Raw genomic sequence first — 15,553 nt, 5'->3', positions numbered from 1 at the left:
GCCCTCTCCTCCGCCCCGTCGCGGCTGCGTGGGGCTGGGCCGGGAGGAGACACCCACCCCTTCGGGCACCTCCTCCCGGCCGCGCGGCGGAGGAAGCCGCGGCCTGGGCAGGGGCTGCGGGAGCTGGCGTGGCGGGAAATGGCGGCCGGGCCGGGCTGGGCTGAGCCGAGCTGAGGGGGGGGACGAGAGCCGCGCCATGAGGCTGCTGCGCGCTCTGCTGCGCGGCGCCTCCCCGGGCAGCATCCCGCAGCAGGTGGACTTCTACTCGCGCTTCTCCCCCTCGCCGCTCTCCATGAAGCAGTTCCTGGACTTCGGTGAGTCCCCTGCGGCCCGCCGCCCCCGCCTCTCCGCCGCGCTGCCCGCAGGATGCCTGTGAGGAGCGGGGCGGGGGCGGGGCGGCTCCGGCGCGGCCACGAGCTCCCCCCGCTGTTAGCTCTGCCGCGTTCCCCTGCTGTTGCTTATCACTTCTTAATACTATCACTTCTTAATACTGTCCTTTTTGGCAGAAGGCGGCTCTGCTTCCTTCCGGGAGAAGGGAGCCTGGAACTGTGGCAAGGTTGTAATTCAGCTGAAAACTCCGGTGTTTGGCATCACAGAAGTAGTTTGTTTTTTCTGCAAAACCTGCAGTGTTGGGGAGAGGGTGGTTATGACAATTGGTACTGTTAAAGCAGTGACTCAGGTGAGATTTGTGAAGCCTTTTGCAAGCTAGCAGCATGCAACCTTTTAAGGTGTACCAAACACAGGAAACACGTAACCTCAGCTGGCGCCGAGGAGCTGAAACAATTGTCACTTCTCGGTCACATATCTGTGCCCTACAAAAACATCTTACCCAAATGTTGTTGTTTTAGAAGATGTGTGAGAGAAGGAGCAGGATGCAGACACCAAGAGCTATGCTGGAGGCCTGGGAATCTAGCCTTGAAAATGAGTAAACTGGTAACAGGATACTTAGTCTTATACTCCACGCTAAAACCACTCGTAATGCTCCCAGGTTTGACTGACTGCTTAGAAACAAAAGGGATCGCAGGAATTGTTCTGTTCTGCTTCAAAGCAAACACTACACAGAGAAAGGTCTTGTAAGTCACACTGAGAAATCTTTTCAAAGCCTGGGGATGGAGTCATGCTTTAATACATTCTGTTTCTGTACCCAAGGCACTCTCATGTGCGTAAATGTTTACATAAATGTTATATATAAACATTCAACTAGTTAATAGTTGTATTGCTTTTCACATTTTTGTAAATAAAACATAACTGAGAACTAATCCTAGAACCCCAGACTTTGTATAAGTAGGAAGACTTACAAAGAAAAGTTTCTCTTAACTATCCACTGTCACTTCATCCATCTATTCAACGTTTCATACAACGCAATAAAATGCATGCAATATTTGAAACTCCAGATTTGTACAGGAACCCCACCATATATTCTGCTGCTACCATACTTTTAAGCAAAGAATCTTGCAATTCAGAGTTTGCTTTGACCTGTATTGTTTTACCACTAAAATACTGATAAAATAATGCTTACCTTAAAATCAGTGTTTATTTTCAAGGCACAGTATTTCCTCATGTCAAAAGTTAAGCTACTTTTTTGCTATTAGTACCTGAACATAAGGTAAAGATAATATTGAAAACGGGTTTTTTTAATTTTTTTTTTCTCTTTTGCTTAAGGATTTAATAACAGATAGTAAAAACTAATAACAAAGGCAAAAAAAGAGTGCAACAGTGAGACAGTATTTGTAAGACATTCTGTAGCCGTTATAATCTGATGGTGTTTTCATTGGGGATTTTTTTGGCTCCTTTCGCTAGAGCAAGAGCAGTCAAAGAGGAAATCGTAAAATCTGGTAATGCTAACTTTAAAAAAAAAAAAGTCTGCTTCTAGTTCCTCCAGGTTTCGATCTAGCAAATGAAATATTCCATAAGCAAATTTAGGTCTGGATCATATACATCGGTCAGATCTTGGGTTATAAGCGCACAGTATTTTCTGTAGGAGTCTCATCCATTCTTTGCCAAATAGAACATAGCTGCACAGGGAAATAAAATCATTTGCTCATTCACTGAAGTCTTGCTTACCCTAAGCTGTCTTCCATATTTGACTCATGATTGCAAAGATACGGCCTCCAGATACAAAACTAATTTGTGGAATGTCATTTGCTGAGTATATGAGGCATTTGAAGATTATCTTTACATTCTAATACTTTCAATCTGACTTGTTCATGGAATTTTACCTGAGAAAAGGGAAAGGCCAGTAACAGTCATGCCTGAAATGCAGTCTGACTAGGGAGAAGAATTAAAGGTTTCTGGGCAGAGGTTATATGTAGACAACGCATAATACTGGTAGGTGTCACTGGGGAGGAATTTCTTGTAAGCTGTTCACTTTTTTATTAAGTTAACTGACATTCTTTCATCAGTGTAGTTTATGATGTATCTGAGTCTGGATGCATTAAACTAAACTACTCCATTTCAATTTGGTGAAGATTTTTCCTGTTTAAGACACTCCCAGCTTCCTCTTTTTCCATGTCCCTTCCTTTAATCTTCTTCTCCAACTCCCCCTTGCCAAATGGAAGGAGTGAACTGCGCAGAAACACCAGAGTTAATTTTTAGGAGTTACCTGTTGTGAAACACTAAGCCTGACGTATGTACTTCACTGCAGCAGATGAACAGGTTAGTAAGTTCAGATGCTGTTTACATGACACTCTTGAAGTCTAGAAAGAAGTCTGCTGAGAATAAAGTAAAGCATTTCTTAGCCTCTTCCCCACTCTGCACCCTCCTTTCTCGCCTAGTAAAACAAGCATCATGGGAGTAAATTTAGGTCTTGATCTTAATAACCACATTTAATTGCCACCCACATAGATGACACCTGTCCTTATAAAAGGTCAGTTATCAACAGGTGCAGTAATTCTAGCTTTTAAAAATGTAAAAAATTTAAAAAGTAAATGTATGGGAGAACTATGATTGTAATGATAAGCACAGTGGCTGTCCTACTTTCGTTTCTCTCTCAATATGCATGTGAATTCATTCATCTGTCTTCTGTTCCTGTAAGACAGTGAATTTAAACTACAACAGATCTAGCTGAAAATGAGATAAATATTACAGAATTTATTTTCTGAAAGTGTTCCTATATGAGTTATGGTAATTCAGTAAGATCAGTGATCAAGCAGGGTGTATGGGACCATCCTTCCCATAAATAGTTTCCTGTGCTGGTTTCATTTGCCTTTCTGACATGCTCAGAATGACATACATAGTGCTAGTTAGAGTCAGTGTTTGCTGCAAATAAAATGAACAATTTACATGGATAGAAGTGATATTTAAAGTTGAATAGCATGGGTCTGCAACTATTGCACTAGTTACTCTTTATATATTGAAGATTCTTGTTACCGCAACAGGGCTGGTAGGTTTCAATGAGTTTACATTTTGAAATATAAATGGGCTGCTGCCACGAAAGAAACATTAGCTTCCCAGACTGGCCAAGTCAACTTTAAAACCAAACCACAGACCTCTTATGCAAGAAAGAAAGAGTTTGTGTAGTTCTCCACCATAAATACTGACTTCATTCTGATGTTGTCATATATTTATTTTGGTCTTAGGATCTGAAAATGCTTGTGAAAAGACTTCATTTATGTTTCTGCGACAAGAGTTGCCTGTGAGATTGGCAAACATAATGAAGGAAATAAGCCTGCTTCCAGACAACCTCCTAAGAACACCTTCGGTTCAGCTGGTGCAGAGCTGGTAAGAACAGTGTCAATTCATACCTTTAAGGGTGACCTTCTGTACATACACAAGTTGGAGCAACTCATTCTCTTCTATAAAAAGAACATTTCATGTGCTCGTTATATGAACATCACTTATTTAGACTGAGTAAATATCCCAATGTGACATAAATCAGAAACTAAGTTTACAGACTCGGAAAAAAAACCTTTAGGAACAATTAGAGAACCCACAAGGGAATTAAAAATCATTAAGTATTGCAGATAGTCATGTATGAGAATTCAGTGAAAACAAAAATCCACCAGAACAATGTTTAACAGGGGACTTACTTAAAATGAAGAAGCTAGTTGAAGAAACCAACAGAAGCAGGCTAATGCACAAAATGCTTGCAAAAGATAGTAGAAACCATTTAAAAGACAGGTTATTGCAGATTGAGAGTAAAGGTGTAGAAAGTACGAAAAAAAAGAGCAATAGGAAGCTCCCAAAGCCAAAATATGTAAAACAACAGAAGAATACGAGGCTATTAAAATAAAAAAGACATCCTTGGAAAAGTAAAATTTGCTTTCAAGTAAGGAACTTACACATAAGCATAAACTTTTGTAAGATGAAAGCAAAACAAAGAGATTGCTTGGCAACTGCTAAAGGCACATGGCTATCTGGAAAGGCTTTTAAAGTTAAGAGAACAGAAGACCTGCCAGTGAATAAGTAGGATTGATTAGATGACTGAAGAGTTACCAATGAAGATGAAGGCTCTTAATGAAACATGAATGCTTAAATTCTCATGATACTAAATTACATTGATCAAATGGGAAATGAATTCTACTTGGACAAATGCCAAGTAGAGCACAGAGAGGAACCTCCTCTCCCTGTATGCTTGCTTGCTTACAATGGAAAAAGCAATTTTGATGCTACTGGGGATATTTTTCTGAATATGTCAGTTGAGATGGGCAAGAAGGCAAATAGTGTTAGGAACTAAGTAACAAATGGGGAGGAATATAATTGTACCGCTGTGTTTTAGCCCATTATTCCTCTGAATCGCATGCAGTTTTAGTCACTTCATCCTGAACAGAAAAGACCAAGAGGGATAATCAGAGGGTTGGAACAATTTCTACGTGAGGAGAAACCAAATAGAATTCTTCAGCTTGGAAAATACACATCTAAGGAAAGAGATGGCAGAAATACTTGAATCGTGAACAAGCTGGGAAGATTTTCTAGTAACAGGAACTTGCTGGGGCTGCAAATAAGTGATCACCTACTGGGTTTAAAACACAAGGAAGACCTTTTATGCATTCTAATGAAATTGTGGAATTCATTGCTCTGGAAATTTTGGAAGAAAACATCATGAATAGATTCAAAAGGATCTAACAAAATTCACAGGGGACAGGTCAATGGCGCATATCAAATACAATGATTTGGAAACAAGCAACCTTGGAAGACCATAAAGTGCTAACCAAAGGGATCTGGGGAGGCATATTAGAATTGGTCTTTGTCATGTTTCTTTCATTTGAAGGTATGTCCAAAGTCTTCAGGAGATCCTTGACTTCAAGGACAAAAGCTCAGAGGATTCAGGGGCTATTCATAGGTAAGGATTTACTGTCACATATGTTAATATTATGTAGAAGGACTGGCAAGAAAACAATAGCTTAAGAAAAATTTCAGCTATCTCCAATCTTTATGTAAGAATTGCAGTAACGTCACACCCTGTCCCGAAAAGGAGGGTACGTTAAAACATGAAACAAAGCACTTTTATGCCATATCATTCTGGTCAGGGCTTTTTTTTGTTACACTGAAGAAGCTATGAATATTAAACTTGACCAAATGTTTACCAATTCCTTACTTGTAATGTTAGAACTGATGTATGGAAATTTTTACCTGTAGAGTAGGTTTGGTCATCATTGGCTGACCGTAACTGCCATTTGACAGGCATGGGATGATCTGCATGAAAATGGTTGGCACAGTTTTCTCTTTTTCTGGGCAGTAATCAAGATAATAAATAATAATTTAATAAATAATCAATAATGATTGATTACTGATTGTTTCAATGCTAGTCACTTGAAATACACTGTAAAGACTGACCTGTCTTCTTATTGCCGTAAGCAGACCTCTGTGCTATTTCTGTACATAATGGTCTTCATTTTTGTAGGCAAATACTGTTTGCCAGAGTATTAAAATCACTTGGAAGTGAAATACTAACAATGTATTAATTTTAGTTTTACAGATATTGTGATAAAAATCCGGAATCGACACAATGATGTAATTCCTACGATGGCTCAAGGAGTAATAGAGTACAAGGAAAGCTTTGGCATTGATCCAGTGACCTCACAGAATGTGCAGTATTTTTTAGACCGTTTCTACATGAGTCGCATTTCAATTAGAATGCTCCTTAATCAACACTGTAAGTGCCATTGTTGAAAGGAGGGGAAATGATACCTGTACTATGTCAGTATATTTTCCTTTCATTTTTAAGTGCTTAATATGTACTTACATGCTTCTTAGGAGTACGCTATTTGCCTTGCTATTTATAAACTCATTCTTAACACAGTTCTCAAAATATTTATTAATAGTAGGCTTTCAAGTATGGTGAAGATTGGAATTATAGATTGCCTTTAAATTTCTATTTAGCAAAACTGAAGACACAAACTAAAATTGTAAAATTATATTGGGTATTAAATAATATTTTCTTTTTTGGCAGCTTTACTGTTTGGTGGGAAAATTAATCCAGCTCATCCAAAACACATTGGAAGCATTGATCCTAGCTGCAGTGTTGTTGAAGTCATTAGAGGTAAATTCAGCAGATACGAACAAGAATCCTGAAAACTTACATGAATGTCTATACTGAGAGCCAATACACATCTTTGTATTCATATACGGTTTAGTTCTTTCCTACCTGGACAGAAGTTTCATTTAAAGCGTAATACAGTTTTGTCACTTTTCCCTATAAACCCAGTTTTTGTGAGAAAATACAAAATCTCCCTGACAGTGCACAGTGTTTTCAATTTTTGTTTTTCTTTTTGGCAAACTGTAAAGGAGAAAAAAAACAGTGGAGGGGGAAATGTAATTTTCTGTGTTTTTATTATAGATGGCTATGAAAGTGCCAAGAGACTTTGTGATTTATATTACATGAGCTCTCCAGAACTCATCCTTGAAGAGTTGAATGGTAAGTGAATATGAGATGAGGCACTCTCTTCAACATAGTGATGACTTCTTCTAAAGTAGCTAGTGGTGAAATGTTCTCCTTCCACTTTTCATATAGTTAATGTGTTCTCTATATCTACTGTCATAGTTTTGTTTTTTTAGGTTTTTTTTTTTTTTTTTTTAAACCTGGCAGGCGGTTTTCCCTATTCCTAACTTTAATTAGAAAACTGAAATCAGTAGAAAAGTTTTTGACACAACAGCTGTTGATAAAACAGATTTTAGCAGCCTCCTTCCCTCCCTAAGTTTTTTTGTATGCCTTCACCCTACACTGTCTATTGCATCTCACGCTTGCTGCATTTCTTGTGACACTTTTAAGATTTATACTAAATATTCCATTCTAATTTCTCTTGCTTATTCAGCTATCACGTTCTTGTAGTTGTAATGAGATATAGTACACTCAAGTCATGGTAAAAATTATTTGAACCCATTGGCTGTGACTTGAAAAAACAGTTTACAACTGTGTTGCTATCAACTCAGAGGTCAGCTATTGTCCTCATAGTCCTGCTGAATGCTGAAGAGCCTTTCTGACACTACTCACTAGAGTACTTTTCAAGATACTAAACGCCAAGTTCGGACAGACCTACAAAAACAAGCAATCAAAATTGCTTCTACAAGTAATTGCAAAAGCCAAAGTGCAACCACAGTAACTTGGCCTATGAAGCTAAAGGCAAAGAAAGCGTGGCCTTGACTACACATTCCAGATATTTTCTTCCTACTGTACAAAACCTGTCATTCTGTATCTAGGTTTAACGGTTTACCTCTCTCCCTCTCTCCATCTTTGGAGCACGATATGAAAAACATTTGTAGGAAACTATCAGTCACGCTAGCTAATTTTCTGTACTGAGGGGTCACTTAATGGTGTATGTGCTCCAGAAGCCAGAACAAATAGTTCAGTTTTTATAAAAGGAGTGACATTTTGCTCAATGAATTGTGAAGGCGAGTTAAACCTGATCCAGGCCAAATGCACATTCCTTGCCCACAGCTGAGAGTGGAGACCATTATTTAAACCTTAGGCATGGGATCTGGGGATGGAGGCATGGAGGGAAGTGGTTAACTTGAGGACAGGAACCTGACGTATTTCAAAGTGTGAGTTCCCGTCCCCTTTTTATTTTTGCTGGGTACATAATTTGTTCTAGATCTTTTGACATCACTAGTCTTCAACATATACGTTCATAAAGCGCTGGTCACCAACACAGTCTGGTGAGAAATTACTAATTTGTTGAACTGAAAGAACCTTAAGAGCCAGCAGAATTTTCTGAGCAACGTTTCCTTAATTTTTTATGTAATGAACATGTTCCCATGATATATTTTCTAGAATTTATTCTTTAAGAAAAGTTTGAAAACTATACCAGTTCTATAGACAGAATTGTCTGTATAATTTTTGTTAAGGTTTCTTGTTAGAAATCGGCTAATTTCTAAATGAATCCAAGAGTAGGCTGTGCTGTAGTGACTATTTGGTGCATTATAGGACCATAAGAGAATTCAGGTTGGGAGGGACCTCAGCAGATTTCTAGCCTGACTTCCTGCTGGAAGCAGGGACAGCTGAGGTCAGACCAGGTTGCTCAGGGCTTTTATCTAGTTTGGTCTTACAATCCTCCAAGGATGACAACTACGTAACATCTCTGGGCAACCTGTTTCAATGCTTAACTGTCCTGGTGAAAAAGCTTTTCTCTATATCCAGTCTGAACCTCTGTTATTTCATCTTACACTCACTGTTTCGTGTTCTCCCACCACCTGAAGAGCCTGACTGTATCCTCATGATAACCTCCTCGTAGGTATTAGAAGGCAACTATTATATGCCCTAATCAGTGGTGCCACAGTGGGTTTTAAGATTAATTTCTAACGCAGCTAGCATATTTGAAAATCTTGCCTATGACTTCTGATTAACATACAACTTTTCAAAAGATTTCTGTTCAAATTTTCCTTCTCTTGTAAATTCTCTCAACAATACAAATGCACACTTTGAATTACTGTGGGAATGAATAAAAGATACCTAGTTTGCTATTTAATTACTTAGACTCTCTTTTCTCCAGCTAAATCACCAGGACAGCCCATGCAAGTGGTGTATGTGCCATCACATCTCTATCACATGGTTTTCGAACTTTTCAAGGTCTGTGCACTTACCATTACACAATTCTTTTATACATCTTTGTTTAGTGAGATTGTATTTGTTTGACTTCTTGAACCAATTCTAGATAGCAGTGTGTTTTTGCAAGTGCAAACCTCACTATTTGGCTGCAGGAAGATACCTAAGTTGTACTATTTAGACAAACAGTAACTGCATAGAAATTGGAACAGCTTTGGAAGATGTATCATCTCCTTTGCCTAGCCACTGAATACATCTGACACCTTCTGAGTAGACACCTTTGTCAAAAAATCTTAAAATGTGTAAAGACATTAATTAATAAAGCAAGTGAGAATAAGATATACAATTTTTGGGACATCTTCAAATCTGGTATAATGTGTAACAGGTCCCATAGAGCTTTCCTTAAGCAGTTCAATCCAAGACTTTTCTTGATCTTTGTGTCATATTGCATGTACTGTGCATTATAAAGAATTCTACAAATAAAACTGTACATTAAAATATTCAGATGTTTGTTCTAGAAGAATATATAAATACTGATACTGAATAAACCAGAAATATTAAAAAAACCTATTCTAAAACCATATCATTTGCCCTGATTCTGAAATATGTGATAAAAATAACTTTCCTAAATTGATATTTTAAGATAATAGACAAAGTGGTAAGAACAGGATTTAAGTTGTACTTGAAAATTGCAGAATGCAATGAGAGCCACCATGGAACATAATGCTGATCGATGCATTTATCCTCCAATTCATGTACATGTCACATTGGGAAATGAGGATTTAACTGTGAAGGTACCCACTTTTTGATTATTTTGAAGGTTATTTTGGTTAGTTTTTTTTTCCCTGTCATAGGCAGCATATTACTAACTTTAGTTGGTGATCTGGTTCCAACAATAGATTGTATGTGATGATGTAGTATGTAGGTAACAAGGCCATTATGCAATTTCATATACTGCATCAGTAGGAAATTCATGAAGAGGTTGCGCAGTCACACTGAAGGCTCTGCAATAGAATTCTATGCTTTTGTCACGCTCATGTCTTGCCTAGCTTATAAGCAACCATGACTAAAAATGAAGTAGCATCTTTATACCATTGCAATATCAGCATTTTGATTGTGACAATGACAGAGCTATACAGGTGTGAAACAACTGAAAAAGGGAAATAAACATTGTATGTTCCATGCAAATCAAACCTCACTGAAGTACAGTTTGCAGAGTAATTTCCTCTTTTTCTGTATAACAGCTATGTTGGATTTCAAGGACCAACTGCAAGCACTGGCTTTTTCATAGGTCTAACTAAACCGTAGTGAAACAACTCTTCTGACTTACTCCTTCAGTAATAGGTTTTAATAGATTGTATTTAACTGGCAGTATTTCTGAGGAATAAGGATAAAAATACATAGAACCTGGCATTTGCTAAAAGGTATAGATACTGACTTCAGACAAAATTGAGTTATGAACAAGATAAAAGCAATGCACAATTTAAGTAGAATTTTCTTGCTTCTAAGAGATTATGAGTGCTTCTTATTATTTTATTTAAATGGTTTGGATAAGGGATGAAAGGGAAGGATTCATCTCTCTCTGGTCATTGCTGTAGCTGAGAGATGAGAATTTAAGAAAACCCATAATTTAACAAGGACAACTTTATATTATGTTTTAGCTGAACTTTCTCTGGATCATTGTTTAAGAGAAGCTGTCTTTTATAAAAATGTATTCAGGGACATAATGCTACATGTTCCTTCTTGTTCCAGATGAGTGATCGTGGTGGAGGTGTTCCTATGAGGAAAATTGACAGACTATTCAACTACATGTATTCAACAGCACCACGTCCACGTGTTGAGACATCACGAGCTACACCTTTGGTATGCAAATCTTTTATACCTTGTCATCTTGGATATGTTTAATTGTCACAAAAGAAACCATTTAGCCAAAGCTATGAAGTACTGATTTTATAGATACAATGAGTATCACCATTTGAATGTTATACCTTAATTCAAATATTTTTCTGAAAATAGCTGGAAAATTGCATAAAATCCTAAAATACTAAAAATTATTTAAACTTGTTCAAGATTCTGTTTTTCTCTACCAAATATAAAGATCAGCTACCTCAAGCAGAACACTTAGCTATGCTGCATGTACTGCAGTAAGGACAGGACTCTGAATTCTTGTTGTGGCCACTGAATGAAAGGAAAAATAATTGTAGCAGTGATTTCGGATCAAGTCCATAGTTTCATTTGTACTGTGTAGTCAGTTGTACCATCTCCCAGCAAGGATGAAGGTACGCAGATGTGACAGGGCATATGAAGAATCTACTTTGGTCTCATGTGAACTTAACAGATGCACAAGAAATAAAGCCTTAGCTCTCAGTAAGAAGCTCTGAACAGCTTTCCTGAATTTATTCTCCCACATTGCATCATTCAAAATGTGTTTTTTAAACGTATATAGTGTTCTGCGTCTAGATGACACTGCAACTCATTAAACACTAGATTTTTACAGAGAAGTGTTGTGTATGTTCATTGAGAGATTGCCACTAAAATTTAGTAGATTAAAAAAAATTATACTTAACACTTCAGGGCCGTGTCCTGCTACTGCAGACAGGGCTTGATAGAATTTTAGTATAAGCTACAAATTCATAGACGTTGCTTCTTGGACCCTTTTTATATATGCTGCTGCTGAAATCTATCTGGCTTAAGTACTCTTAAGTGTTCTTAAGATTAGCGGCTCCATGAGGCATAAGGCAAACTCAGTACAGTTTCTCTAATGGTGTCATCTCTTCTTGAAAAAGCTACCATAATACAAGAAGTGTTATCTAGCAGCCCTGTCTGACAGAGGAATAAAACAATTTTCTCATAATCACAATCATCCATGCATTCTTCCGTTTCTGGGGTGTGTAATAGTTCTGGGGGGCATAATAGTTAACATTTGAACTCCTCCTCTTACTATCAAACATCATGCTTAGTTTGTCTATTTACCTATTAAGTTAAAACAGAAAACACCACTGATTGATGCAATTAATGAAAATAAATACACTTTTTCTCCTGGATCAGGCTGGATTTGGTTATGGCTTACCCATATCACGTCTGTATGCACAGTACTTCCAAGGAGACCTGAAACTGTATTCCTTAGAAGGCTATGGTACAGATGCAGTTATTTACATAAAGGTATGATGTAACACTTTACCATTTTAAATTTATCAGCAACTCTAATCTAACTGCTAATGGAACTCCTTGTTCTGTTACTATAACTTTGATTAAAAAGAATCGTCAGCTACAGTCTTCTCTACTTACAGGCCTTATCAACAGAATCAATTGAAAGACTCCCTGTATATAACAAAGCAGCCTGGAAACATTATAAAGCAAACCACGAAGCAGATGATTGGTGCGTGCCAAGCAGTGAGCCAAAGGACATGACCACTTTTCGCAGTACATAGCTTTTTCCTCAACAGTTCATAAGAAGTAGGTATGTCTGTAAAGGGAATTTAAAAGACCTGATTTACACCAAGATGCTGAGCCACATTTGATATGTGAAAGTAATTTTAAGTGGAGTAACAGAAGGTTTAATGTAATTACTCTCTTCTGGAATTAAAAAAAAAAAAAAAACAACCACCCAAACCCAAGAAAAACCCCAAACCTGTTCATACTTTTAAATTTTAAGTGAGAAGGTCACACTTAATTTGTTCCACTTTCTATTTATGACTACTTTCAGTAGCTAAGTCAAGGGAGCAGTCATTTCAGGTTTTATAGGGACCAATGCAATTTATATCACATCTGGTGAGAAATGTATTAATTAATATAATTACAAAATTGTTTTAGTAGAAGAACTATTGAAAAAGGTCAACAGAGCATTTTTCCATTACACAGTATTACAGATTAATGAAAAACTCATGTAAGAAATATGGAGGAACTCATTGCTATACCTTTGCACCTGTATGGCACTTTCTATTCTTTTATCTTAAGCATGCTGAAGCCTAATTTTGCAAAGTTAGATATGTTGCCTACACACCTTGCCTACATCAAGGTTTTTTGCAGCTGTGGAAATCACACTTAGGTTTGTAGGGATTAAAAAAAATAAAAATCAGTTCTAGCTGCTACCACTGGTATAATGTATCTCAGGTATGTGGTATCAGTCATATTTCTTTGGTTGTAATGTGAATATTTAATACATGTGAAAAACTTATCTTGCCATGATCATTGTGAATTAGCAAATAGAGTTGGCTTGTGTACGGTAAAGACATGCTGTCTTGCATTTGCTTGTATTTCTGTAGGTAATACCAAAACGCAGTATCAATGTTCCAGCCCTAGTAAGATCTCAGACTCGGGTATGTCAGGTTACAGCTGTAAATGGAAACTATTTTAATAAACATATTTTTTAAATTTGCCCTTAATAGGGCATCTCTATTACTTTGACAATAGAAACTACCTTCTCAGGAGTATTTAAGAAAAAGTGGAATTAACAGTTTTTGAAAATACCTTTGTATTTATGATGTGCTTCTGGCCTCATTTTATGTAGTAACTGGAAGTCACACTATAACATAAATAAGGTAAGCAGAATGTGTTTATCAGTCAAAGGCAAACTGTCAAAACATACTGGCGAAGATAGAGAGGGGAATGAGTATTACGTTTCAGGTACAAAGTCCTTCTTTTAATAAAATATTCAACTTCTTCTAATGCCTATTGTGCCAGCTTTGTTCAAGTCATACACATCTATGTTGCACCTCAATCCCTGTCATTCCTGAACATTTTAGGAGTGATGCAGTTAAAGACACCGAGAACTAATCCTTTTCTCAGTTAATTCATTGCATGTAATTCTGTGATTTTTGTTCTGCAGCAGACATGCATAATCCCTCTCAGAAAGAATAAGCCTAAATTTTGCTAGTTTACTAGCTCTGCACAGAGCAGAAGGTGAGATACCACAAGTGAAGGGAATAGCTGGTATGTTAGAAATTGAAGTCATGCTATTCTAGCTGTAGCTGAGCCAGATTAAAGATTATCACCTGCTACCTCCCTAGCCTAGTTCTGCAAAACAATAAAATGTTTTTGTATCCTGGTCAAGCTAATGTAGGTCACTTTAATGGAGTGATTTACAGAATGGGCTATATATATAAACGTTAAACTGACACTGAGAGAGGACTATTCGAGCTTAATTACCACCAGAACAGTAGAGTTACCTGTTCCACTCAAGCCTGTGGGCACTTTGAGAGGTCCCTATTTTTCTTCTTTACAAGGATGTGAGGTGGTGACTGGCATACCTTTCAATCTGCATGGCTACAAGTGAGGAGAATCTATAGCTGTTCTCTTCTTCAACCCTGCAAGAGGATGTATGTGAGAAATTTCACATACTGTAAAATGGGGCTTGTACAAAAGTAAGAGGGAATGCTTGCAACTATTGCTTTTGCTAAACTAAAGCTGAAAGTTACAGCAAGGGATTTTAAAATACTCAGCTCTGAAGCTGAACATTCTAGCTTTTACACTGTTTTAAATGCTTAACTAACTTAATTGAACTGATTTTAGTAATATCTGAGAACTACAAGAGATGTTTCTGAAGAAAAGCTAACACACTTTGTTTCCTAGAAAGTCTGTTAAAGTATTTCATATGGTATTATTGAAATAAAAACCTCTTTCATGCTCTCAGCTAGCTACCAGTTGAATTCTGATTATTAGAACAACTTGCCATGTAATTACATTTGTATCTATCTCCTCACCCCCCACCCCGAATGATTGTGGTGAAAACACAAATGTAGTAATATTTTTGGTTTGCAATGTTTAACCCTACTTACAAGTTTGATCTTTGATTACTTTTGATTTAAATAGAAGTTCAGAAGATAATTTTTTGTGTTTAATATTTTCATTACTGTACTGAAGTCATTGCTAGCACACTGGTTAAGTTGAAGTGAATCACTGTAGAAAATTAGTATACTAGCTCAGCTATCAAAATGCTGAGATTAATAGTTTTGTAAGCAAATAAGCTCAGTCTTGCACTGTAAAATTAATCTTAGTTTGTGTTAACTTAATTTTTTGAAAGAATCACTACATTTATTCATTAAAACTATTTTAAAAATTAAACTTTCAGTTGGGTGATTTTGTGGCTTGGTACTAAGCTAGTTCCATGGAGCCAGCCTTCTCGTTTAGCATCTGACAGATGTTAAATGCTGTGGTCTGTGATAATCAATGTTCTTATGCTCAGGTGCCAGGTGAGTTTATCATCCCTGCGATGGCCCCCGTTTAACTACAACAGCTCTGCACACAGGCAAACCTTTGAAACCATTATTTCCACTAGTCTCCTTCCTGAGAAACACTCTTCACAGGGTGCAACATTCAGTTCAGTGGGCTTAAAGGAAAAAGGTAGTACATGGTTGTATCAATATTCTCTGTTCTAGCTGAAAGCACTTAACTGAGCAATAAACCTCCTTGACTGAATTAATCAAAGGGTGGTTTTATGTGTGTGATCCTAAGCATTCAATCATTCTGTACTTCTAATTCCCTTCTCTTTTTATCAGTAGGGCAGCATTCCTCTCTGGCTGAAGGTCTGTAAGTTTCGAGTACAAACTCAAAGCTACTGGAAACAAAGTAAAT

The 15,553-nt window shown here is 37.4% G+C and overlaps 1 protein-coding gene across 1 annotated transcript; it reads left to right on the top strand.

The window, feature by feature from the left end:
- Positions 1–87: 87 nt before the first annotated feature.
- Positions 88–15,043, top strand: PDK1 (pyruvate dehydrogenase kinase 1). The gene is made up of 11 exons (XM_076342604.1): positions 88–314; positions 3,579–3,720; positions 5,210–5,281; positions 5,910–6,094; positions 6,392–6,481; positions 6,779–6,856; positions 8,928–9,004; positions 9,676–9,774; positions 10,733–10,843; positions 12,029–12,142; positions 12,271–15,043. Exons 1-11 carry the CDS (start codon positions 197–199, stop codon positions 12,409–12,411), a joined length of 1,227 nt encoding a protein of 408 aa, XP_076198719.1. The 5' UTR covers positions 88–196; the 3' UTR covers positions 12,412–15,043.
- Positions 15,044–15,553: the final 510 nt, after the last annotated feature.

Source organism: Aptenodytes patagonicus, chromosome 6, assembly GCF_965638725.1.
Source record: "Aptenodytes patagonicus chromosome 6, bAptPat1.pri.cur, whole genome shotgun sequence".
Lineage (NCBI taxonomy): Eukaryota > Metazoa > Chordata > Aves > Sphenisciformes > Spheniscidae > Aptenodytes > Aptenodytes patagonicus.
This window is presented reverse-complemented; position numbering and strand designations above follow the sequence as displayed.

Bases quoted from the DNA above. Each gene is read 5' to 3' on its own strand.
- PDK1 (XM_076342604.1), top strand. From the start codon at position 197: ATGAGGCTGCTGCGCGCTCTGCTGCGCGGCGCCTCCCCGGGCAGCATC. The intron at 3,721-5,209 runs GTAAGAACAGTG...TTTCATTTGAAG, and splicing joins GTTCAGCTGGTGCAGAGCTG to GTATGTCCAAAGTCTTCAGG. The intron at 12,143-12,270 runs GTATGATGTAAC...CTCTACTTACAG, and splicing joins ATGCAGTTATTTACATAAAG to GCCTTATCAACAGAATCAAT.